Source organism: Ranitomeya variabilis, chromosome 2, assembly GCF_051348905.1.
Source record: "Ranitomeya variabilis isolate aRanVar5 chromosome 2, aRanVar5.hap1, whole genome shotgun sequence".
Lineage (NCBI taxonomy): Eukaryota > Metazoa > Chordata > Amphibia > Anura > Dendrobatidae > Ranitomeya > Ranitomeya variabilis.
This window is the reverse complement of record NC_135233.1, coordinates 539292551-539319895: the sequence shown is the minus strand read 5'-3', so window position 1 is coordinate 539319895 and position 27345 is coordinate 539292551. Positions and strand designations below refer to the sequence as shown.

The window sequence follows — 27345 nt, the reverse complement described above, 5'->3', positions numbered from 1 at the left end:
CTCATTATAGGGAATCTTCCTCCAAGGGTTCTGTCTGAGTCACGTATTTCAGAGATTTACATGGAGACTCCTGTGTTTGCTCTTAAACTAAAGCAACGCAATGTAAAAGGGGAAAAAAAGGCATGAAAAGCAGATAGAATGTACAATATTTTATTATAACCAATAACACTGGTCAACAGCATTTTTGGTGCCAAAGATATTTCATCGAATTTAGGGTATTTTTGGGGTGCTGATTCTGAATATGCTATCAGTTTTGCCAGATTGGCTCAAGTTTTTGAGATTTTTGGTATCTTATTTATAGCACTTGTTGGTAAATGCGACGCATCATCTCATAAATTTCTTTGGATTAGTACTTGAACTGAGCAGTTCTCAATATAGTTTTGTGTTAATTAGTGTTCTAAAAGTTTGTTCATAGCTTGATTTTTGCACTAACTTTATGTTGTTGTCTGTTTTCCAGTGAAAAGCATGAACTCATCAAGAAGAAGTTGTCTTAACGATCCAGACTCATTCTGTTACATTTGTGGTGAATACACACTGCCAAAACATAGAAGAAACATAACAGACTTCGTAAAAAAAGTGTATTTTGCCTATTTTGGGGTTATGCTTGGGGACCAAGACAAGTTTTGGGCACCACACATAGTGTGCAAAGCATGTATCGAATTATTACGAAAATGGAGCAAAGGACAAAGAAAAAGCTTCAAATTTGGTGTTCCAATGGTGTGGAGAGAGCCAAAAAATCATCATGATGACTGTTATTTATGGTAAACACAGGTACAGGCACATCTTCACAATGAGGGACAGGCCTTCTTGCAGATTCCATGTTACTCCCATTTTCGTTTCTTATGCTTATTGAATCCTTGCACTGCACAGAAATAACAGTCATCATGATGATTTTTTGGCTCTCTCCACACCATTGGAACACCAAATTTGAAGCTTTTTCTTTGTCCTTTGCTCCATTTTCGTAATAATTCGATACATGCTTTGCACACTATGTGTGGTGCCCAAAACTTGTCTTGGTCCCCAAGCATAACCCCAAAATAGGCAAAATACACTTTTTTTACGAAGTCTGTTATGTTTCTTCTATGTTTTGGCAGTGTGTATTCACCACAAATGTAACAGAATGAGTCTGGATCGTTAAGACAACTTCTTCTTGATGAGTTCATGCTTTTCACTGGAAAACAGACAACAACATAAAGTTAGTGCAAAAATCAAGCTATGAACAAACTTTTAGAACACTAATTAACACAAAACTATATTGAGAACTGCTCAGTTCAAGTACTAATCCAAAGAAATTAATGAGATGATGCGTCGCATTTACCAACAAGTGCTATAAATAAGATACCAAAAATGTCAAAAACTTGAGCCAATCTGGCAAGACTGATAGCATATTCAGAATCAGCACCCCAAAAATACCCTAAATTCATGAAAATATTTTGGACACCAGAAAAAAAATTTGTTTTTGTTGACCTGTGTAATTAAAAACTTGGTCTGCCACAGAATCCATGAAATACAGAGGAAATCTCAATTAAAAACAAAACACAGCAACAAGGCAAATGCAGAGCACAAAAATAGCATATGGGATGGTGAGCCTACAGTAATATTGCAATCCCCAAGTTAGAGTTGCAAATCTTCAAAAAAATATATATACAAAAATTGCAGTAAGGTGCAAAAGTGCTAAAGACCTATGGTCATGTGAAGACCTAATAGTCACCACAAGCAAACAATAGTATCCTCAATTGTATAAGGCTCTAACCATAATACAAAATGCTATATATATGTCCGTATAGTAAAGGCACATGTATGCTACCCTAATGAAACAGCGTGGAAAACAAATTAATGTGCACATCCAAGGGAATATAACTTACATCAGTGCCAAAAGTGTAGTACTGCACCCGTACCGCCACCCTGACCGCGCCGTTTCGCCTATTCCCCCATATGGAACAAGCCTGGTAGGCGAAACGGCGCTGTCGGGGTGGCGGCACGGTTGCAGTACTACACTTTTTGACAGCTATAATTTTTCCAAATTTCGGCCAACAGAGTCATGCTTGTTTTTTGAGGGCGAGTTGACGTTTTTATTGGTACCATTTTCGGGCACATGACAGTTTTTGATCGCTTTCTATTCTGATTTTTGGGAGACAGAATGAAAAAAAAACCTGCTACCGGTATTCAGGAATTGCAAAGTGTGCACATACCCTTAGTCTTTTCAATTACTTTTTAATTGGCAAATACTGACATTCTTAATTTACAGTAACTGTTTAAAAAAAAAAAAAAAAAGATTATATATATATATATATATATATATATATATATATATATATATATATACATACACATATATGTACATATCAGTTTACAATATATTTATATATACACATATATGTACATATCAGTTTACATTTTTTTTTTCTTTTAGTGACGAGGTTGTAGTTCACATAAAACGACCAGACCACATTCAATTAAATAGTAACCGAAGGATAATCTGGTGCCCCTACATTCCTGATGAAAATGAAGAGAATTTATCAGAGGAATCTAGCCAGACTGTTGCATTACTGCATGAAGATATGGTAAAGCACAATTCTTTTCTTGGGCCTTTGACTGCTACTTAACACTTTCACCCCCGAGCCTGTTTTTACCTTAATGACTAGGAGCCTGTTTATAACTTAAAGGGACTCTGTCACCTGAATTTGGCGGGACCAGTTTTGGGTCATATGGGCGGGGTTTTCGGGTGTTTGATTCACCCTTTCCTTACCCGCTGGCTGCATGCTGGCCGCAATATTGGATTGAAGTTCATTCTCTGTCCTCCGGAGTACACGCCAGCGCAAGGCAATTGCCTTGCACTGGCTTGTACTCCGGAGGACAGAGAATGAACTTCAATCCAATATTGCGGCCAGCATGCAGCCAGCGGGTAAGGAAAGGGTGAATCAAACACCCGAAAACCCCGCCCATATGACCCAAAACTGGTCCCGCCAAATTCAGGTGACAGGTTCCCTTTAGTGAATAGGCCCAATTTTGCAATTTTAAGCAGTGTCACTTTGTGGTAACTCTGGAACGCTTCAACAGATCCCATTGATTCTGAGATTGTTTGTTTTTGTCATGACTTTGTACTTCATGATGGTGGTAAAATTTCTTCGATATGACTTGCGTTTATTTGTGAAAAAAATGGAATTTTGGTGAACATGTTGAAAATTAAGCTATTTTCAAACTTATGATGCCCTTAAATCAGAGTTATATCACACAAAATAGTTAATAAAAGATAATTCTTGTTAGGAAGTGATTTCTCACCTTTACAACAAAATTTATAAAACCATTTTTTTAGGAGCCACATCACATGTATAGTAACTTATAGGGACCTATATGGTAGACTATACCCAAAATTGACACAATTCTAAACACTGCACCCCTCAAGGTGCTCAAAACCACATTCAAGGAGTTAATTAACCTTTCAGTTGCTTCACAGGAATTTTTGGAATGTGGAATGAAAGAAAATGAACATTTTACATAAATGGACCCAAAAATGTGTTGTGAAATTTTGCCTGAGTTTACAAATGCCCTATATGTAATTGAAAGCTACTTTTGAAGCACAGTTTAATGCTCAGAAGGGAAGAAGCTCAATATTAGTTCAAATTTTGCTGGACTGGTGTGAGGGTGCCATGTCACGTTGGCAGAGTCCCTGAGGTACCAGAACAGCAGAAACTCCCTATATGTGAACTCCTTTTACAAGCTACACTCCCCAATGAATTTATCTAGAGGTGCATATTGACATATCATATTGACACCCACATGTGCCTCACAGAATTTTATACCACTGAGCGGTGAAGAAAGAGTAAATTACATTTTTACCACTAAAATGTTGTTTTAGCCCAGGTGTTTAATTTTTCTAGAATTCCCCCGTCAAGTGACCCCTTTTTGGAAATTATACCCTTGTGGGAATTTATCTACAGGTGAAGTGACGATTTTGACACCATGGGTGTTTTCCAGAAACAAGCAGCAGTGGATGCTACTGAGTGAAAATTGCATACTGCCGTTGTAGTGACCAGTATGTTGTGCCCAGCTCATGCACCCATAAATTAGGCAGGCTCTCATTGCTACAGAAATGACAATCATATGGACGCTAAATGTGGATTAGGCACACTGGGGCTCAGAAGGGAGGGAGCAATTTGATTTGGGAGCATAGAATTTGCTGAATTTCTTTGGAGGGGCGAGGATCCTTTTTGATTTTTCAGAGCCTTTGTGCTACCAGTAATGTGCAATAAACGTACATTAAATCGGAGATCCACTCACCTGTCCGGGTTTGTCATCCCTGCACAACCACGGGGGAAGCCTGCCGTGAGTGGAGAGCCTGCCGTCAAGCTCTGTAGGGCGTGTAATCCAAGCTGACGTGACTAGACCACATGACCACAGGTTCTGTGGATCTCCAAATGGTAATGCCTGTGCCACTCCATCCGCCACTCACAAAGGAGTGTAGATAAATGAAGGAAAGGTCAGGCGGAGCGCTAGGCATATAGATATCGGTGAACTCAGGAGAAATTGCACAACAAACTTTCTCTCACTTCATTGGGGGACACAGGAAACCATGGGTGTATGCTGCTGCCACTAGGAGGTTGACACTATGCAAAAAAAGTTAGCTCCTCCCCAGCAGTATATACCCACCAATCAGCAGAAGGTTTTAGCTTAGTATCAGTAGGAGGTGGACACGGGCTGCTCTCAGCCCCGTATCTACCTTAGGTTTTGTTGTTTTTTATTAATGATCTCTATTTTTCAGGTTCAGCTTGTGATCTGGGCGACGGAGTGTAATGGGTCACTCCGCTCTCCCCCCTAGAGACCGGGAGCACAGTGTGGGAATTCGTCACTACTGTACCGTCTTATGTCTGGCAGGCAGGACCCCTTGCCTCCTAACACTGCAAGCGTGTTTGGGGCATCCACAAGACCGAGGATGTGGACTGGTCCTTGCCACTACCCCCATGCTCCGCCCACCCTCCAGAGCCCGTCGTTCAGGGGAGGAAGACTGAATCGTGCCCTACGGCTACCAGTAATGCACAGAGGTCTGCACGCAATCGTACCCTTCGGCTACCGGTGATGTCCAGTGGCCCAGAGGTCTGCACGCAAGTCCGTCGTCCAGTGCTTTTTCTGTGAAGGATGCAGGGTCTTCAGGACAGGTATATCCATGCTGCGGTGCGGGGATATATATATATTTATATATATATATATATATATATTATTTTTTTTTAAGTACATGGATAATTATACCTTATGGGTCCCTGACCAGGGGATAACAGTTGCCTTCCGGCCCCTGTAATTTTCTGCATTTCCGGTCACATTCTCGGCTCTCTCGGCGGTATGCAGCGTCGTCCGCGCTCCCCCCTAACCCCCCGGCGGCTTCCCTGTCAAAATTTAGTCCCCAGCTTCGGCCTTGGCATGCTACAGGGTTAAAGCACGCCCCCCGCAGGCCGTCCAATCGCTCGTGCCGGCTCTTCGTGTAGCCCCGCTCGCACCCTCCGGCCTGTCAGCGCTGCTCTGTCTTATCAGACCCGGCAGAATGCGCGCCTTTCCCCTCAAGACCCGGTAAACTGAGCACCTTCTCCTCCTGCCTCTGGCGGGAAATCTGCGCCCTCTATGGCTCCACCCACGATCGGCGCCATCTTCTCGCAGCCTGCAGCTCCATAAGCCCTCAGACTCCTCCTCGTATGTGGCTCTGCCTATTGGTGTGCTCCGGCATAGCATTCAGGTGCTGTAAGCTCTGTCGCTGGGGAGAAAAGGGGGGGGGGGGGGGCAGATCTCATCCCCGGCAGAGATTCCCGGGCACATAGATAAGAGAGAGAGAGAGAGACTATCTATGCCTAACTCTAGGGAGTCTCACTCCCATCCTCCTATTGTATTACACTTTGTGTGTTCCTTATGCAATGAGCAGTTACCCTCAGGTCAGACCTTCTCCCTTTGCCATAATTCCAAAATATCTAATATGTCTTCCCAGGAGCCCCCCCGCTGCTCGCAACTAGAGTGCGGCCCCTCCTGAGTGGGTGTCATCTCTATCGGTAGCTGACTTAACCAAGGTATCTCACACCTTGGTTTCCGTTTTGGAACGGCTTCCTAATCCTGCCCCTGCCAGTGGGTCTCAACTACCCCCCTAGGATGCGTCGCCTGTTAACCCCTCGCATACCCAAAGGTCATTACCCACGCAGGAAGTCCAGAAGTTGAAAAAAAAAACGCACCTGCATGAGCTCATCGTTCAGCTCATCACCCCCGTCCCCGTCCCCTATCTCCTTCCGACGCAGCAGAGGCACTATAGTCAGACCCACATTCTGAGTCAGATTCAGATCTGGACTCAGCACAGGTCTCCAAACTGCGTGACATGGTGGATAGCGTAATTGTCACCATTAATGAGACTCTTAATATTAGAGACTCTGAGATCTCTCCGTCTGATCTGACGGTGTCTTTCAGGAAATAGGAGCGACCACGGCGAGTTCAACAGGATCTTCGTGGTGGAATGGCAGCACTCAGACAAGTGTTTCCAGAGAAGAAAACTCATGAGCATCCTGTATCCTTTTTGCACTGACCTGCTTAACAAGTAGGCAGCGTCTCCCTCCTGGGTCCCTTTGGTCTCACGGCTGGCCACATACACTACACAGGTTATCATCTTTGATGCCCCATACAGACAAGCTGGCGGACCAGATCGCCTACGTTGGAAAATACCTCTTATCCGCGTTCTTAGATGCAGCCGCCTGCTCAGCCATAGCAGCCATCAACATCATCTCTATCCGAAGGGTCTTTTGGCGGAAAGCCTGGATTGCGGACTCCGCTTCAAAGTAGTCCCTCACAGGCACGCCCTTCCATGGATCTTGGCTCCTTGAAGAAGAGCTGGACAGGATTATATGTACTCCATGAGAGGAAGGAGTACATCTCTACTCCAACAGAGAGCCAAAGGTACGCCCCTTCTTACTGTTTCCTTTCGGAGGTTCCCACCACAGAGTAACCCCCAATAAAACAAATCACTGGTGCGTCAGCAAAAGAAAAGGCCCTCTCTTACACCAGCCCTGAACTGGCGCTCAGTACCTGGTCAGGTTCCAACAGATTCTCCTCAGCATAACTGGTCTCCCCCACCCAGAAGGTCTCTCAGGGTGGGTGGTCGTTTCCTTCAGTTCCAGGACGAACCGCTGTCCGCTGTCCGTAGTCGACGACTCCTTGGGTCCAGGCGTCGTTTCCTATGGTTACAAGATAGCGTTTTCTACTATCCCTCGATTTCATTTCCTTTTTCGAGTCTCATCCACCGAAGAATGTATCTCTCATTCCGGGTTTCTTCAAGGCTGTCGACTCCCCTACCCAATGCCGGCGCTATTGTCTCCGTCCCCACACGAGAGCACTTCCTAGGTTTTTTATTCAAACCTGTTTGTGGTCCCAGGAAGGACTGTTCAGTTCACCCATTATGGACCTCAAGTTACTAAACAAATATGTGTGCCTGCATCACTTCAAGATGGAGTCCCTTAGATCCGTGATAGTTTCCATGGCGATGGAAGGCTCCTTACGCTCGATGGACAATCAACAAGGACTTCCCCTCCGATTCACAGCGATGCCTTTTGGCCTAGCCACCGCCCCTAGAGTGATTACGAAAATAATGGCAACAGCGATGGCCATTCTCCGCAGCAGGGGCATCCTCATCACTTCTTATCTAGACGACATACTCATTAAGGCTGCAGGAAAGTTGTTAAACGTGCCAGGAAAGTCTACGGATCACCCTACACACAATTCCCATCTGGACCGGATTGTCTATACTGCGAGGTCGTCTCTGATCCTGGTACAGCATTTTTTTTCCTGGGACTCTTTTTTTTTTTTTTCTACACCGCCCAGGCAAATGTTTTCCTACTCAAAGAAAGATCTTTAGCACTTATGCGCAGGGTTCGGTCTCTCTGAGGTCGCTCCCTCCTCTTCTGCTTAAGTGAACTAGGCAAGATTGTTGCTTCAATGGAAGCAGTCCCGTTTGCTCAATTCTTAACGCGTCCTCTTCAACTCTTCCTTCTAGCTAGATGGGACAGGTCGACCCGTTCCCTGGATCTGTGTCTCGATCCCCTCGTGGGTGAAACTGTCCCTGAAATGGTTGGAGTGTTCCCAGTCGGTCATCTCTGGAAGTCCTTTCTGCCCATTTGTCGGAAGGTAGTAACGACGGACGCCAGTCTTCTGGAGCAGTGTTCCAAGATTGGATGGTCCAGGGTCGATGGTCAGCTTAGGAGTCTTCTCTCCTAATCTAAATCTTGGAACTCCTCCACGGATGTCCGGCTCGAGTTCAGTCTGACAGTACCACGGCTGTGGGGTTTTGTCAATCATCAAGGGGGAACTTTAAGTCGGGCAGTGATGTCAGGTCGCTCGGGACCTGTCTTGGGCTGAGCAGAATGTCCCAGCAATTTCCGCAGTGCACATCCTAGGAGTCGAAAATTGAGCAGCAGATTTCTCAGCCGACAGGGTCTCAAATCCTTCAGTTTTTCACAGGATCTGTCTAAGGTGGGGGACCCCAGATGACAACCTCATGGTTTCCAGACTCAACCACAAGGTTCCTCAGTTTGTGTCCCAATCTCGCGACCCTTTAGCGATCGGATCCGATGCACTAGCAATACCCTGGACACAGTTCTCCCTTCCACACCTGTTTCCACCCCTACCGCTGATTCCCAGGGTAATAAAAAAGATAAAGGTGGAAGGAATACCCGTCGTACTCATCACTACGGATTGACCACGAAGACCCTGCTACGCCTTGTTGATCAACCGTCTAGTGGATACGCCGTGGAGACTTCCGGATCTTCCGAATCTTCTGTTGCAGGGGCCCCTCTCTTTCACCAGTTTTTCAGCCGCTCAATTTAACGGCATGGCTGTTGAAGCCGCAGTTTTGGAGTCTGCTGGGTTCTCCGATCAGGTCTTACAGACTATGATCAAAGAATTAAAGCTTTCATCCTTTCCCATGTACCATCGTACATAGAAGGCATTTATTTTTCGCTGGTGTGAACCTCATCGGATGGCTCTGATGGTTTCTTTCTATTCACATCCAATGTGTCCTTTCTGCAGTCAGGTCTGAAGTCCGGACTGTCCCTTACTTCTATTAGGAGACAAGTTTCTGCCCTCTCTATTCTTTCCAAGGGAACCTGGCTGTTCGCTGACAGCTCAAGACATTCATAAAGGAGCTTCTCACTCCGTTTCCCAAACAACCCCCCCCCCCCCCACACCGACCCTCCTGGGATATTAATCTAGTGCTCAAGGTCCTACAAGAGTCTGCATTTGAACCTTTCATGTTACTCGGGTTCCACAGCTAGCGGCGCTTTCCTGTCGCTCTCTTTACCTGGTTTCTTACCATGACAAAGGTGGTCCTACGTCTGGTTCTACATCTGGTTCCATCTTTTCTTCCTAAGGTGATTTCCCGGACATTGTGTTTGCATCCTTTTTTCCCTCTCTCTGTCACTGAGAGCGGTTTCTAAACAAACTGGACCTTGTGAGAGCCGTACGTGTTTACCTGTCCAGGACTGAGCCTTTCCGGCACTCTGATTCTCTGTTCATCATCCCAGAGGGCCCACTAAAAGGTCTCCTTGTGTTCAGGTCTATTATTTTTTTTTTTTAAATTTGTTTATTAAAACACTTAATTCACATGTACATACACAGTTTACACATTTCCAGGTCAGTGCAGGTACATCATAATGATAGATTCATTCATATAATGTTATATACACCGATCGGATTATGCATATTTAAGATATAATAGTATGTCACATATACTGAAAATCCTAAAACTCAACCTATCTTACTGCCTAAACAAAACAGTCTCCACCACATTAGCATAACGGTTTTAGTGCTCAGCGTGAATCGCACAGTTTCTCAACTCTTTACTATACTGAATCTAGGCCCTTAACTACGTGATGACACGGTGAGATACGACGAGTTCCATAAGTCCCAGATTTTATTAAATTTCTCTAAACAACCTCTATTCTGGTATAAGGTGCGTTCATATGGCACAATCAGATTTACCAACTCTATCCAGGCCCTAAGGGACGGATGTGAAGTGCCCATCCAACGCAGGGCAATCAATTTCCTTGCCAGAAAAAGTGTCTCCCTCAGAAAAATTTGAACATGGTGGCCCCACATCTCCTCCTCCAGTATCCCAAACAAACACACTGACGGGGTCAAGGGAACAGGAATACGTACAAGGGAAGTCAACAACGAGGCCACCTCTCTCCAATAAGACATAATAACTGGACATTCCCATATCATGTGTATGAAATCCGCCTCCTCCGTATGACATTTAGTACATTCTGAAGATCGGGACCACCCAATTTTAAATAGTCGCAATGGGGTTAGATATGATTGATGCAGAATATATAACTGTATCATTTTATTGTTAGCTGAGGGCGACACCTTGGTTGGGGACTCAAGGGCCATCTCCCAGTCCTCACCCTGTAAGTCGGGTATCAGGACCCTCCATTTTTCCCTTATCGGCAACAAGGTAGCATCAGCACCCACAGACAACATATAAGTATACAATGCAGAGATAAGACCACGGGGTCCCTGTGACTTGAAAATCCCTATCAGTGGGAAAGAGGATATTACTTGTGCCACCTCCACACTTCGAAGATGTGACTGAATCGCCGATCTAAGTTGAAGATATCGGAAGAACTGAGGCCTCGGTATATCATGCTTATGCTGGATTTGTTCAAAGGACATTAGGGTTCCCTGTTCATAAAGATCATTAATCGACAAAACACCATGCGACGTCCAGAATTGAGCGGAAGGGTGATTCAGTAAGCTCGGGAAATATTCACTATCCCATAATGGCATTTCAGCTACAATACCATCAAAACGGATTACCTTTTTCACTTGCCGCCAAATCAACCTTGCCAACCGAAGCAATGGCAACAATCTAGGGACGGAGGGTTTGTTTATTTCCAAGAAACCCAACGGGCAGCTGATCTTGGCAGCATGAGCCAGATGGTTTTCCGAGTTAGGTAAATCTCCCCCAGGCATCCATTTTCCCAGAGCTCTAAGCTGTCCAGCTAAATAGTATAAAAAAAAATCTGGCAACGCCGCCCCTCCCATTTGCTTAGATCTGTGTAAGGTGGATAATTTGAGTTTGGGTCTAGCCCTTCCCCAAATAAAGGATGTAGTTAATGAGTTCAAGTTGGCAAAAAAGGATTTAGGAACCGGTACTGCACTATGTTGGAGGGAATAATTAAGCTTCGGGAGGAGTATCATTTTTATCAAATTTATGCGGCCCGAGACAGATAAAGGCAGTTTACTCCATATAGCAAATTTATGTTTAACGAACTCCAGCAACGGGAGAATATTAAATTGTAAATCAAGTCTACTATCTTTTGGTATAATTATTCCTAGGTATTTAAAGCTAGTGACAACCGGCAATAGGGATAAAGTGTTAAGGTGTGCCGCCGAACCATGAAAGAGAGGCATCAAGGCAGATTTATCCCAGTTAATATATAGTCCGGAACGTCTACTGAATCCTTCTATAGTAGTGATCACGTGTGGCAGGGTCTCCTCCACCTCATCAAGAAATACAACCATATCGTCCGCATATAGACCGATAGTATCCATGCGGTCTGCTATCATAATGCCCTTAACCAATGGGGAGGACCTCATACGAATCGCCAACGCCTCTATTGCAAGGGCAAACAAGGCCGGAGATAGAGGACATCCCTGGCGAGTCCCTCTCTTTAAGGAGAATGATTCAGAAATAGAATTATTAATAATTATCCGGGCTCTTGGTTTCAAATATAATGCTGCAATCCATTTTTGGAATTTAGGACCAAATTGAAATCGTTGTAAACATGCAGACAAAAAAGGCCATTCAAGAGAGTCAAATGCCTTAGCCGCATCCAGCGAGGCCATGGCCCATCGACTCTAAGGTACCAACGTACTATATTGGGCTATTGATTGAACCCTCCTGATGTTAATAGAGGTACTCTTACCTGGCATAAAACCTGTCTGATCTGGATGTATTAAATCTAATATTACCGTGTTTAATCTAGTAGCTAGAATTTTAGTGAAGATCTTATAATCCACATTAACTAATGAAATAGGACGATAAGATCCGCAGTCTAGGGGGTCCTTCCCTTCCTTTTTTAAGACTATGATATTTGCTTCATAATAAGAATCCGGCAAGGAACCACCCTCCCAAATCCCCTGAAATACTTTCAACAGAATTGGAACCAGAGCATCTCTATATTTTCTATATATTTCTATAGGGAAGCCGTCCGGACCCGGTGCCTTGCCAGAAGCCATGTCTGTTATGGCCCTGTTCACCTCATCAAGAGTAAAGTCAGCGTCTAAAAAGGCTTGTTGCGCAGCATTCAACGCAGGGAATACTAAGTCTGATAAATAATTTAGGCATTCCAAGGTATCAGAGTCTCCCTTAGAACTATACAGCTCTTTATAAAAATCACAAAAGCATTGGAGTATGTCATCTGTCGAGGTTACTACAGAGTCGTCTGGCTTCCGGATTTTAAGTATAGTGTTGGACGTATTGTGCTGACGAACCATGTATGCTAGGAGTTTACTGGACTGATTTCCCAGTTCGAAGTATGTCTGTTTAGTAAAAAATAGTTTGCGCTTAGATTTAGTGTCAGTATATTGACTATGGAGTCTGTGCAAGTGTAGCCACTCCGTCCTGTTCTCACTTGTCTGGTTAGCTATATAGGCCGCCTCCGAGTCTCTCAGTCGCTCGTCCATGTCATCGTCTTCCTTTGAGGTCTGTCGCTTAATATACGAGATGGTAGAAGACAAACAACCCCTCAGATATGCTTTAAGGGCGTCCCAAAGAATATTAATATTTTGCGGCATAGGGTGGGATGCAATAAAGCAGTCCAGTTGGTCAACAGTCCGGTCCTCTGGGCCTATTAACTTCAGCCAGAATGGATTTACTTTCCAAGTTATAATGTTCCTCACCCGACCCAACTTAAGTTTAAGGATCACTGGACTATGGTCTGAGACCCCTCTACTCCCATGACTCACCTCCCCCACCCGTACCGCCAAGTTACTGGAGCCGAATATATAGTCCAAGCGAGACAAAGTGCGTTTGACAGACGAATGACAAGTAAACTCCCTTACGTCGGGGTGGTGTGTTCTCCAAAGATCTAACCAGCCAGTACCTTCCATGAATATTGACAATCGAGATGGTGAAGGACTTACATCTGTGGTCTCTCCATCGAGCCGGAGTCTATCCATAACTTCATTCATTAACATATTGAAATCTCCCATACACAGAACATGCGCATCTGGATAGTTTAAGGCAAAGTCAACCGCCTTCTTGACAACCGACATATTAGCAGGAGGAGGGTTATATATACACATTATAATATAGTCTTTTGAATTCATATTCGCATACACAAACACAAAACGACCTTCCGGATCTCTCCGAACTTCTCTGACCTCCCATCTAATATCCTTATGGATTAACAAAGATACTCCTCTAGAATAACTAGTATGGAATGCGTGCACAGACCATTGTACCCAAGGTTTCTGCACATAACGGGACGAGTCTCTAGTCAGGTGTGTTTCAACCAAAGCTACTACATGAGGGCGATAACGTCTTATCTGAGAAAATACTTTGACTCTCTTACGAGGCGACCCAAGACCTCTCACATTCCAAGTCATGCATGTTACATCAGACGCCATATCTCAACAGTTTAGAAAATATAATATCACGTCGAGTGTCCGTCACGCCGGTGGTGAAGAAAAACATGGCAGTAATGTCTATATAACTAACAATAAACAAAACCAAAACATTGAAGAGCAAAAAATGCTTCTTAAGGGAGCAAAAATTTGTGCTCCGCATAACCCAGTCCAAAAAAGGGGATACCATCTCTGAACGCAGAGTTCGGTAAAGTTGTTTCCCAGGACGCTGGCAAAGGAGCTCCCCTCATCAACAAGGAAAATCCGGTGAGAGAGTTCCAAGTTCTTGATAGAAAGAAACTAGAAAATCTCCCCGACGAGAGAGTTCCTCCTTTTGTAGATCAATGTAAATATAAACAGCAGCCAACTTAGGATTTCTCTCCTCCCCCGTCCACTCCCACACACGACCGTAGCCACTCTTCAGCATCCGCCGGGGTAGTAAAAAAGGAAGAAGAACCTTTATACACGACCCTGAGTCTGGCAGGTTAAAGCATTGAATACACGACATTTTTCTCTCTTAGTCGCTTCTTTATCTCCATGAACTGAGCCCGTTGTTTTTGTAACTCCATAGAAAAATCTGGGAATATCGAGACAGTAGCGCTGTTAAATTTAATAGGACTTTTTTGCCTCGCCATACGGAGAGCCACATCTCTGTCTCTGGAATTAAGAAGGCGGGCCAAGAAGGGTCTCGGCGGAGCGCCTGGAGGAGGAGATTTTGTCGGGACCCTGTGGGCCCTTTCCACAGCAAATGTAGGGGAGAATTCATCTCCCAGAATATCTCTGAGCCAGCCCTCCAAGAATTTTTCAGGTTGTTGGCCTTCTGAGCGTTCCGGCAGGCCTATAATACGGATGTTATTTCGGCGTAGTCTGTTTTCCAGATCATCCGCCTTCTGTTTCCAAGCATTTATGGAGCCCGCCACTTTTGACAATTTAGCTTCCATAGGTGTGGAGTTGTCCTCCAGGCGAGACACCCGTGTTTCAACCTCTGTAATACGGCCCTTCATAGACTGCATATCTTGACGAAGGCGCCCCACCTCAGAGTGCACTTCCTCTATCTTCCCAGTTAGAGAGGTTCTGGTCAGTGATATAGCTTGCATCAGTTGTTCGGATGCCTGTCTCAGAGTTAAGTCCTCCTGATCTCCATCCTCCTCATCCTCGGAGGCACGATTTTGTACCTGGGTCTCAGATTTCCCCACAGGAGAAGTATTATTCTTTTTTGAACGCAGATTATCAGGGGGATTGGACCGTGTAAATTTTTTGAGCTTTTCAGCTGCACTTAGGGTTTTGGTGCGATGTGCGGTCGACATAGTGAGGATCAGTTAGGGTTTTAATAGGATACAGTTTCTGCCCGAACAATGCACTAATGTGGCACAATACACAAACAGCCTATAGGGCCCTCTCAGCCGTGCACTACAAGGCTAATGATATATTATAATCCAGCCCAATGTATTCTTAGAAGGGAGAGGGATCCAGGAAGTAGATCCAGCAGCAAACAAAAAGAGCGTAGTGTCTATATTCTCAGGATTACACCCAGGCAGCTGTAGTATATAATTAGATCATGGCAGATCCGCACCCACCGTGCAGGTAGTGGAGTGGGGGAGAAGTTCCAGTGTGACAAGCGCCAGGACCAGTCAGCGCTATAAAACGTTGTGCGGCACTGATGAGGGGGAGCCCGGGGCCCGTTTCTCAGGGCACACACCGTGAGACTCCCCTCCCGTACCTTGAAGAGCGGCACCGGAGTCCAGCCAGCTCTCTCCCGTGCTGCAGGATCTGCTTTGCGCCTTCCGCCGTAAGCGCGCGTGGTTAATGAAAATGGCCGCCGCCTCTTGCAGCTCCGTCCTCCGTCCAGGCTCTCCCAGAGTCCACCCGACCGAAGCCGCACCTCGCAGCCTCTCTGAAGCCAGGCACCTCCAGGCACCCAGGGGAGCACAGCGGTGGTTCGGAAGACCCTCGCGGGTAAGTATTAGCAGGGGTTTCAGGTCAGGATTATCGGAGCTCCAGCCGAACGCGTCCTCACAGCTCCGCTACATCGCCACGCCCCCCCAGGTCTATTATTGATCGATGAATCCTTTCCATCGTTCTGGAAGCTTACCGTCTCAGATGTAAAGCACGCCCACGGGGGGATCACTGCACACTCCACGCGTTCAGTGAGGGCCTCCTGGGAAGTTCGCCATCAGGCTTAGGCCTCGCAGCTCTGCAAATCCTCTACATGGGCTTCCATTCTTACATTTACCAAGTTCTACAAAGTTCACACTCATGCTCCATCGGATGCGATCCTGGACAGAATAATCCTGCGACCCACAGTGACCTGAGCTCGGCCTTGAGGATAGGATTCTTCTTCCCACCCTTGGGACTGCTTTGAGATGTCCCATGGTTTCCTGTGTCCCCTAATGAAGCGAGTGAGAAAACAAGATTTTGGGTACTCACTCGCCTTCATTGGGGGACACAGCACCCGCCCTTGTTTTCTTTATCTGTTAAATTCGTGTTATGTTTTCTGCTTCTCCTACTGCTTTCTCACTAACTGAGTAGCTTTCTGCTGGTTGGTGGGTATATACTGCTGGGGAGGAGTGAACTTTTTATGCACAATGTCAACCTCCTAGTGGCAGAAGCATACACCCATGGTTTCCTGTGTCCCCCAATGAAGGCTCAGAGAACCAGATTTTACTGTGAGTACCCTAAATCTTGTTTTGGGGTCCGTTTTCTCCCTTTTTTCCTTGTGAAAATACATAATTTGTAGCTAAAAAAGATTTTTGTGGGAAAAATGTGATTTTATTTTTTATTTTTTTATTTTCACGGCTTAACTTCTGTGAGGCACCGTGGCTTCAAGGTGCTCAATACACATCTAGATAAGTTCCATAATGGATCTAGTTTCCATAATGGTGTCGCTTTTGGGGGGGTTTCCACTCTTTAGGTACATCAGGGGCTCTCCAAACGCGACATGGCAACCGTTAATTATTCCAGCATATTTTACATTCAAAAAATGAAATGGCTCTCCTTCCCTTCCGAGCCCTGCCGTGTGTCCAAACAGTAGATTTCCTCCACATATGGAGTATTGTCTTGCTCAGAAGAAATTGCGCAACAAAATGTATGGTCCATTTTCTCCTGTTACCCTTGAGAAAGTAAAACAAATTGGGTCTAAAGGAATCATTTTTTGAAAGAAAAGTACTGTATATACTCGAGTATAAGCCGACCCCCCTAATTATGCCACAAAAAACTGGGAAAACTTAATGATTCGAGTATAAGCGTAGTGTGGAAAATGCAGCAGCTACCGATAAATTTTAAAAATAAAAATAGGTACCAATAAAAGTAAAATTAATTGAGATATCAGAAGGTTGTGTTTTTGAATATCCATATTGAATCAGGAGCCCCATATAATGCTCCATACAATTCATGATGGGCCCCATAAGATGCTCCATACAGTTCATTTGCCCCATACAGTACTGCATAAAGGTTAATAAGAGAGACATTTGCCCAATATAATGCTGCACAAATGTTGATTATGGCCCCATAAGATGCTCCATAAAGATATTTGCCCCATTAAATACTGCACAAACGTTGCTTATAGCCCCATAAGATGCTCCATAGAGATAATTACCCCATATAGTGCTGCACAAACGTGAAATATGGCCCCATAAGATGCTTCATAAAGATATTTGCCCCCCATATAGTGCTGCACAAACGTTGATTATGGCCCCATAAGATGCCCCATAGAGATATTTGCCCCATATGCTGTTGCTGCGATTTAAAAAAAAAAATAGTGACTAGCTTACTCCAGAAGTGTTGTGATGCAAGATGGGGGATTTATTTACATACAGTAATCAAACGTTTCTGTCGATACTGGACCTTCATCAGTGTGCTATAAGGGAAATATATACAGAGAAAGTGACATCCAATGTATAAACAAAAAAAAAACAAAATACAGAAATAAACATAAACAAAAGAACAAAATAAACAAAAGTATATACATCACATAGAACGATAAAGTCATGGATATAAATGGAGAAACCGCTCCAGTGGAGTACTAAAAACCAGAATTGTTACAATAGAATTGATGCTAGGTATAAACCACGTGCATGATAGACGTATAGGAATTATGACCGATAAGGGGGGAAAGGGCGGAGGAGGGACTAACGAGGCGGTTGTGGCCGTAAAAATGGAGGAGACCTACCTAATTATACCAGTATGCTTGGTGAAGCCCCAGGAAGTATAGAACTGATTGCATCTATAAGACAGGCAAAGTGTAGGATGAAGCCGACGTAATGCTACTGTGGTGTGATATAATATATGGATAAACATAGTACATACCCATAAGGCAGGCCTAGAATATATGGGCCACAAAGCAAAGGGGGGGTGTCTGTAAAACAGGGGTAAGACACATGAGTCATAGGTGATAGCGCAGTGAACTGCTGGTCTATAGAGGAAAGCGCGGTGCACATAACTTACCCGCCCACCGAATCAGAGAACACGCGGTGTCCGCCGCAAATCTAGCTAGGGGGTAGTGTGCCCGAGGCCTACATTTATAGCAGAGAGAATGGGACAGTGTGTGCGCCGAGATCCCGGCGTTTGGGACCTGAAGGGGCGGGGCTGTGATGACGCGGGTATCACATTACCGCTGGGGGCGGCATGCTGTGCGTTCTACTGAGGCTAAGGAAGATGGAGGGGCGCTCCAGAGCAGTGGATTGCTCGTGCAGAGGTGCATTACGGTGGCCGTGGAGTGTCACAGATGGCGGAGGAGTGAGATCAAAGAGGTTGGTTCTGCGAAAAGAAAGAACCAGTTAGTATCATGATAACAGGCAGCATAATTAGTAGACAATGCCGGACATGAACATGCTGCACAGTGCAATGAAGCAGATGTAGATACATTATAGAACAAATTACAATGAACGCCATTTGTGAATAAATATTAGAGTATATAACCTTCTTTCTGGCCAGAGGAGAACCCATGACCTGTATCAGATGTAATGACACACTCCAAAATGGTTTAGCAGAGTACGAGACACCAGAGTTGGCACCTGTATAACTAATGGTGTTTATCACTAGGAATTCAGAACAACCTGACTGATGAGCATCACATATGGGACACCAATGGTAAGCTTGGAAAAAAGACGTTGAACTGAAAGTAATAAACAGTCATAGAAAAAACAAATGAAAAATTACAATAAGTATAAAATATGAAATGTAAAATATGAAATATACAGTCATGGCCAAAAGTTTTGAGAATGACACCAAAATTATATTTTCACATGATCTGCTGCCCTCTGGTTTTTATTAGTGTTTGTCTGATGTTTATATCACATACAGAAATATAACTGCAATCATATTATGAGTACCAATAGGTTATATTGACAGTTAGAATGAGTTATTGCAGCAATTCAATATTTGCAGTGTTGACCCTTCTTCTTCAAGACCTCTGCTATTCTCCCTGGCATGCTCTCAATCAACTTCTGGACCAAATCCTGACTGATAGCAGTCCATTCTTGCATAATCAATGCTTGCATTTTGCCTGAATTTGTTGGTTTTTGTTTGTCCACCCGTCTCTTGATGATTGACCACAAGTTCTCAATGGGATTAAGATCTGGTGAGTTTCCAGGCCATGGACCCAAAATCTCTATGTTTTGTTCCATGAGCCATTTAGTTATCACCTTTGCTTTATGGCAAGGTGCTCCATCATGCTGGAAAAGGCATTGTTGGGCGCCAAACTGCTCTTGGACGGTTGGGAGAAGTTGCTCTTGGAGGACATTCTGGTACCATTCTTTATTCATGGCTGTGTTTTTAGGCAAGACTGTGAGTGAGCCGATTCCCTTGGCTGAGAAGCAACCCCACACATGAATGGTTTCAGGATGCTTTACAGTTGGCATGAGACAAGACTGGTGGTAGCGCTCACCTCTTCTCCGAATAAGCTGTTTTCCAGATGTCCCAAACAATCGAAAAGGGGATTCATCAGAGAAAATGACTTTGCCCCAAGTCCTCAGCAGTCCACTCCCTGTACCTTTTGCAGAATATCAGTCGGTCCCTGATGTTTTTTCTGGAGTGAAGTGGCTTCTTTGCTGCCCTCCTTGAAACCAGGCCTTGCTTAAAGAGTCTCCGCCTCACAGTATGTGCAGAAGCACTCACACCAGCCTGCTGCCATTCCTGAGCAAGCTCGGCACTGCTGGTAGTCCGATCCCGCAGCTGAAACAGTTTTAAGATACGGTCCTGGCGCTTGCTGGTCTTTCTTGGGCGCCCTGGAGCCTTTTTGACAACAATGGAAGCTTTCTCCTTGAAGTTCTTGATGATGCGATAGATTGTTGACTGAGGTGCAATCTTTGTAGCTGCGATACTCTTCCCTGTTAGGCCATTTTTGTGCAGTGCAATGATGGCTGCACGTGTTTCTTTAGAGATAACCATGGTTAACTGAAGAGAAACAATGATACCAAGCACCAGCCTCCTTTTAAAGTGTCCAGTGATGTCATTCTTACTTAATCATGACTGATCGCCAGCCCTGTCCTCATCAACACCCACACCTGTGTTAATGGATCAATCACTAAAACGATGTTAGCTGCTCCTTTTAAGGCAGGACTGCAATGATGTTGAAATGTGTTTTGGGGGTTAAAGTTCATTTTCTGGGCAAATATTGACTTTGCAAGTACAGTAATTGCTGTTAAGCTGATCACTCTGACATTCAGGAGTATATGCAAATTGCCATTAGAAAAAATGAAGCAGTAGACTTTAGAAAAATTAAGATTTGTCTCATTCTCAAAATTTTTGGCCATGACTGTAGAATGCACCATCACAGAACTGCGATGTCCCCATTCCCAATGGGCTTGTATGTTGTACCATGTATCATGTGAGAGAAAAAGGAAGGCGAAAAATACTGGAAAGTTGTGGCTATAACTTCAAATGAAGGAAGATAGTTCGTAGTCCCTATTAAGACCTTTGGGGCTCAGGGTATTAAGCTCATGGATCCAGTACGCCTCTCTGCGTTTAAGTATTGAGATGCGGTCTCCGCCCCGCCGAGTTGGTGTGACCTGTTCAATTATTTGAAATTTCAGCTGAGACAAGTTGTGGCCTTTTTCAGCGAAATGTGCTGGTATGGGGAGTAAGAGATTCTTACATCGTATATTTGATTTATGCTTGGATATTCTGGATTTTACCGGTTGGGTTGTTTAACCCACGTACAGCAGTCCGCAAGGGCATTTGATAAGATACACTGCGAAGTTGGTATCGCAGGTAAAGAAATTATTGATGGGGTATCTTTTACCCGTATGTGGGTGATGGATGATATTGCCCTTGAGTGCATTGTTGCATTGATTGCAACTAAGGCAAGGGAAGGTCCCTGTTTTGGGGTTGCTCAGGAACCGCTGAGTGGTGTGGGGTTGTGTTGGACCTATGTCGGCCTGTACTAAGCTGTCTTTGATGTTACGAGGCCTTTTAAAACATGGTAGGACAGGGTGTTGGAATTCACTAACTGCAGGGTATGCTGTTTGAAGGATGTGCCAATGTTGGCGGATGGTCTTATGCAGCCTATAGGCAGCAGGGTGGTACTGATGAACAAATGGAAAACATGATATGGCGGGATCTCTTACCCTAGTGGTGTGACTCATGCTAGTGTTGTCTAGGATATGTGGCGGATAGCCTCTTTCACGGAATTTTTATTTCATTTCTGTCATTCTCTGGTCTTTAGAAACGGGGTCCGAGACAATTCTGGTTACCCTGTTGAGTTGGGATTTGGGGATTGACTTTTTCATATTAGGCGGATGGAAACTATCGAAGTGCAACAAACTGTTGCGGTCTGTGGGTTTGGAATACAGATCGGTGGACAAATTGCCATTAGTATCCTTTTTGACCAATGTATCTAGGAAACTAATCTGGTGGACATCGTATGTTGCTGTAAAGTCCAACCCTGGCCATGAGGTTTTGAGAAATTGGAAAATAATTTGCAAAGAATCAACATCACCCCTCCAAATACGGAACACATCGTCAATATAACGTTTCCATGTCAAAACATGGTTGTAGAAGAGATCATGGGTGTATATTGAGGTGTCCTCATAGTGGGCCATGTAGGCGTTGGCATATGGAGGTGCCACGTTTGAGCCCATGGCCGAGCCCTTAGTTTGGAGATAGTAGGTATCCTCAAATAGAAAAAAATTGTTGTTCAAAACAATGAATAGGAGTTTACAACAGAGATCAATAAGGTCCGGGCTCATGTTACTGTTGGAGAGAAGCCAGCGTGTAGAATGGATGCCATCTGTGTGTGGTATTGACATATACAAATCTTTTACGTCAAAAGAGACCAGAATAGTGTCGGGGGACAGGGATGATCTCCTTAATATTTTAAGGAAGGCTCCGGTGTCAAGTAGGAAGGAGCGAGTGTTTCTAATTAAGTGTGTTAGAATTTTTTCCAAACATACAGAAATAGGAGACAGGACAGAGTCCGTGGAAGCCACGATTGGTCTGCCTGGTGGATTCTGTAGGTCTTTATGTATTTTAGGAAGAATATACAGGTCCTTCTCAAAAAATTAGCATATAGTGTTAAATTTCATTATTTACCATAATGTAATGATTACAATTAAACTTTCATATATCATAGATTCATTATCCACCAACTGAAATTTGTCAGGTCTTTTATTGTTTTAATACTGATGATTTTGGCATACAACTCCTGATAACCCAAAAAACCTATCTCAATAAATTAAAATATTTCACCCGTCCAATCAAATAAAAGTGTTTTTTAATAACAAACAAAAAAACCATCAAATAATAATGTTCAGTTATGCACTCAATACTTGGTCGGGAATCCTTTGGCAGAAATGACTGCTTCAATGCGGCGTGGCATGGAGGCAATCAGCCTGTGACACTGCTGAGATGTTACGGAGGCCCAGGATGCTTCAATAGCGGCCTTAAGCTCATCCAGAGTGTTGGGTCTTGCGTCTCTCAACTTTCTCTTCACAATATCCCACAGATTCTCTATGGGGTTCAGGTCAGGAGAGTTGGCAGGCCAATTGAGCACAGTAATACCATGGTCAGTAAACCATTTACCAGTGGTTTTGGCACTGTGAGCAGGTGCCAGGTCGTGCTGAAAAATGAAATCTTCATCTCCATAAAGCATTTCAGCCGATGGAAGCATGAAGTGCTCCAAAATCTCCTGATAGCTAGCTGCATTGACCCTGCCCTTGATGAAACACAGTGGACCAACACCAGCAGCTGACATGGCACCCCACACCATCACTGACTGTGGGTACTTGACACTGGACTTCAGGCATTTTGGCATTTCCTTCTCCCCAGTCTTCCTCCAGACTCTGGCACCTTGATTTCCGAATGACATGCAAAATTTGCTTTCATCAGAAAAAAGTACTTGGGACCACTTAGCAACAGTCCAGTGCTGCTTCTCTGTAGCCCAGGTCAGGCGCTTCTGCCGCTGTTTATGGTTCAAAAGTGGCTTTACCTGGGGAATGCGGCACCTGTAGCCCATTTCCTGCACACGCCTGTGCACGGTGGCTCTGGATGTTTCCACACCAGACTCAGTCCACTGCTTCCTCAGGTTCCCCAAGGTCTGGAATCGGTCCTTCTCCACAATCTTCCTCAGGGTCCGGTCACCTCTTCTCGTTGTACAGCGTTTTCTGCCACATTGTTTCCTTCCAACAGACTTACCATTGAGGTGCCTTGATACAGCACTCTGGGAACAGCCTATTTGTTGAGAAATTTCTTTCTGGGTCTTACCCTCTTGCTTGAGGGTGTCAATGATGGCCTTCTTGACATCTGTCAGGTCGCTAGTCTTACCCATGATCGGGGTTTTGAGTAATGAACCAGGCAGGGAGTTTTTAAAAGCCTCAGGTATCTTTTGCATGTGTTTAGAGTTAATTAGTTGATTCAGAAGATTAGGGTAATAGGTCATTTAGAGAACCTTTTCTTGATATGCTAATTTATTGAGACAGGTTTTTTGGGTTATCAGGAGTTGTATGCCAAAATCATCAGTATTAAAACAATAAAAGACCTGACAAATTTCAGTTGGTGGATAATGAATCTATAATATATGAAAGTTTAATTGTAATCATTACATTATGGTAAATAATGAAATTTAACACTATATGCTAATTTTTTGAGAAGGACCTGTATATAACGGGCGTAACTGGATGTTTTTTTGTTAAGAATTCACGTGTCTTGCCATAGAGTATGCCACGTGTTTGAAAGTCCTCAAGTGTGGTTTTAATGGTGTTCTGAATACTACTTGTGGGATTATAGGAAAGTTTTTTGTAAGTCGTGGTATCTCCGAGTTGGCGAAGTACTTCATTCCTATAGAGTAGTTTGTCCATTACCACTATGGCCCCACCCTTTTCGGCCGGTTTGATAATTATATCCTTATCCTGTTGTAAGGATTTCAGAGCCTGCCTCTCCGATGCGGAGAGGTTTGAGGGATAATGAATTCTCCCCTTGTCAGTTTCTGTACGTAATTTCTGGAAGGAGTTATCAACAAATTGAATGTAAGTCTCTAGGGGGTGTGAACCCTTGGGTGGCTGATATGTGCTCCTATCTCTAAGGCCGAGGCTGACAGCAGTGATACCTGCTGGGGGAGTCTGTACAGTAGGGGGTATGATAGGGTTGATCTCAGCAAAATGTAACCGTAATCTTAGGGACCTATAAAATTTTTGTAAATCCATCTCCATCTGAAAAGTGTTGTGCTTATAGCTAGGACAGAAAGAGAGCCCTTTCTGTAGAGCACTGTATTCAGCTATTCCTAAAGACTTAGAGGAAATATTAACAACAAAGCAAAAAAAGTGGAGAATAAAACTTAACTTTTAATATACTAAAGTCAATATTAAAAATTTATCACCCAAGTGAACATATAACACGGGGCCAAGTCACTGCCATATATAATGGACTATTAGAAGGAATGACAAGCCCTAAACAGGATTAAAAGTTTCCGACAATATATGCGGAATCAATCTGAGATAGGGTAAATACAGTAGCTATGCAGCAATCATACAAATGAGCCACTAGCCCTATCTGTCCAGACGCAAATAAATAGACAGTTATCAGCATATACTATAAAAAATGCTCACTGTAACTATTAAACAATAAAAGGAACGGTCTCACCAGTTCCGTAAGGCAGGCATCGGAGCACCGGGTATTCTCCAATAGGATGTAATGGCCGGTTTCATGGGACGACAATCCCTATGTCAATCCCTGTGGAGCTACAATAGACTAACCCCAAAGCTCCTGCCCTTACAAGGGCAGTCCACATCTACCCCTGTATATGCATGCCCTGCACTCTCCCTATAATGTCCCGACGCGTTTCTTCCAAGCCCAAGTCTTCAGGGGAACTGCTTGTATGAGGAGATATAGTGCTTAAACAGAGGGACAAAAAGTCCTGCCACCCTCTATGCTGTCCTGCAGAGAGTGGGCAGGGTTAGGGCAGTTATTATATAGAAAGTGTGCCACGCTTCCTATAGGGCGATCCAAATAACCGGCAGCTGGAAGTGGTTAAGCTATATCACTACATTAGATATCAGCGCTAGACTGCTCTGCATACCATACAATGTGTCCATATCAAGCGCTTATAAAGACATTATAAATCCATTGAAACAGGGAACTCACAATTAAGATGGTGTCATACGCCGAGCCCCACGTGGAGTATATTCCTCGGTTTGTCAGAGGAGGGACTTCCTGTCATGCGCACTAAGACAGGAAGCTACCACTACCTAGCAACCGACACACTAAAGAAGGAATGCCCGATTATAAGGAAATCTTTTTGAAACAGTTGTGGGCGATACCAGGAGGGGAAGAGTCCCCTGTCATACGACATATAATGTAACAATAGGTACAGTCACTAGGACAGGTTCGGTGCGAGAAATATCGCTAACCGGAAGTGACCGTCACTTCCGGTTAGCGATATTTCTCGCACCGAACCTGTCCTAGTGACCGTACCTATTGTCGTATGACAGGGGACTCTTCCCCCTCCTGGTATCACCCACAACTCAAATTCCACATACAGATTCTTTGCTTTATTCGAAATATTAACAACTAACGGTTGTGTACCTGAGATCTGGTGATTCGTGTAAAGTCCATGTTTCTGGGACCTGTTGCGTTCCCGTCTAGTCCTCTTCTTTTCCCTTGTCACCTCTGTCGGCCTAAAAAATGAGCCTGGTATGGATACCTGCCGGGTTTCTCTGGGTCCGAGTCGGAGGTTGTGTAGTCCACTGATGAGTGATAGCCATCCTGCCTGAAGGGTTTTCTGGTTGTAGACTTGTCCTGCCATTGGTAGACTCTATGGAGTTCGTAATCCTCGAGATCCCTCTGGAATTTAGTTATTTTTTTGAGTTCGATGTAGCGACAGTGTTGGCTGATGTTGGTGTCAATCTTCTTTTTGAGTACGTTGAATTCGTCCACGGGTAGAGTAGAGGAAAGTTGGCTCTCGATATTCTTGATTTGTTCCTGGGTGGAAGCAATCTCCTTGTGCAGATGCTCTAGTGTGAGGACCATAAGATCAAAGGAGCATTTATTCAAGATGAGTTCAAATTTAGTGCAAAATTCTGTGGAGTTACTAAATAACGTGGGACGAAGTCACACCCTCAGACCCCGGGGAATCCTCTGGGCCTTGAGATACTCGGTTAGAGTGGCCCCGTGTAGTTCTAAATTAGTGCAGCGTCGGAGTTTTCGCTCCCAATCCCTGCTCCGTGTTTCACAAGGGGGGATTTTAAGGAAGTCGCTCGGGATTTTAGACAAAGCAATAATGTTTGATGTCTCCTCAGGGTTGTAGGAGAAAGTTAGGTCTGACATGACAAAAAAGGCGTGCTAAACATAAGGGCAGTAACTATTGTATAGAAAATGTTCAGCACAGCCTGTAGGGGGAGGTGCACAGTCATAGGTTCCCAAACCTTATTGTGTAAGTTACAAGTGACTTTCTGACATTAAACATACTATCCCGTCGAGGTGGGGTGGGCCCGTATGACCACCGACGGGGGAAGCGCGGCCGATCGCGGCCGGGTGTCAGCTGACTATCGCAGCTGACATCCGGCACTATGTGCCAGGAGTGGTCACGGACCGCCCCCGGCACATTAACCCCCGGCACACCGCGATCAAACATGATCGCTGTGTGCCGGCGGTACAGGGAAGCATCGCGCATGGAGGGGGCTCCCTGCGGGCTTCCCTGAGACCCCCGAAGCAACGCGATGTGATCGCGTTGCTGCGAGGGTCTCTTACCTCCTCCTCGCTGCAGGTGCCCGGATCCAAGATGGCCGCGGCATCCGGGTCCTACAGGGATGGAGGTGGCTTACCGAGTGCCTGCTCAGAGCAGGCGCTTGGTAAGCCTGCAGTGCTGTAAAGGTACCGTCACACTAGACGATATCGCTAGCGATCCGTGACGTTGCAGCGTCCTGGCTAGCTATATCGTTTAGTTTGACATGCAGCAGCGATCAGGATCCTGCTGTGATATCGCTGGTCGTTGAAGAAAGTTCAGAACTTTATTTGGTCGTCAGACCGGCGTTTATCGTCAGGTTTGACACCAAAAGCAACGATACCAGCGATGTTTTACGCTGGTAACCAGGGTAAACATCGGGTTGCTAAGCGCAGGGCCGCGCTTAGTAACCCGATGTTTACCCTGGTTACCAGCGTAAAAGTAAAAAAAAAACAAACAGTACATACTCACCTGCGTGTCCCCCAGCGTCCGCTTCCCACACTGACTGAGCTCCGGGACCGTAAAGTGAAAGTACAGCACAGCGG

The 27345-nt window shown here is 44.7% G+C and overlaps 1 protein-coding gene across 3 annotated transcripts in view; it reads left to right on the top strand.

Annotated features, from left to right (window-relative positions):
* Positions 1-27345, top strand: part of EDC4 (enhancer of mRNA decapping 4) — a 1216007-nt gene that overhangs the window by 227400 nt on the left and 961262 nt on the right. For all 3 annotated transcript variants that reach the window (XM_077288123.1, XM_077288125.1, XM_077288126.1), the window contains exon 6: positions 2414-2564. In XM_077288123.1, the coding sequence (XP_077144238.1) occupies positions 2414-2564 (151 nt within the window). The remainder of the gene's footprint in view (positions 1-2413; positions 2565-27345) is intronic.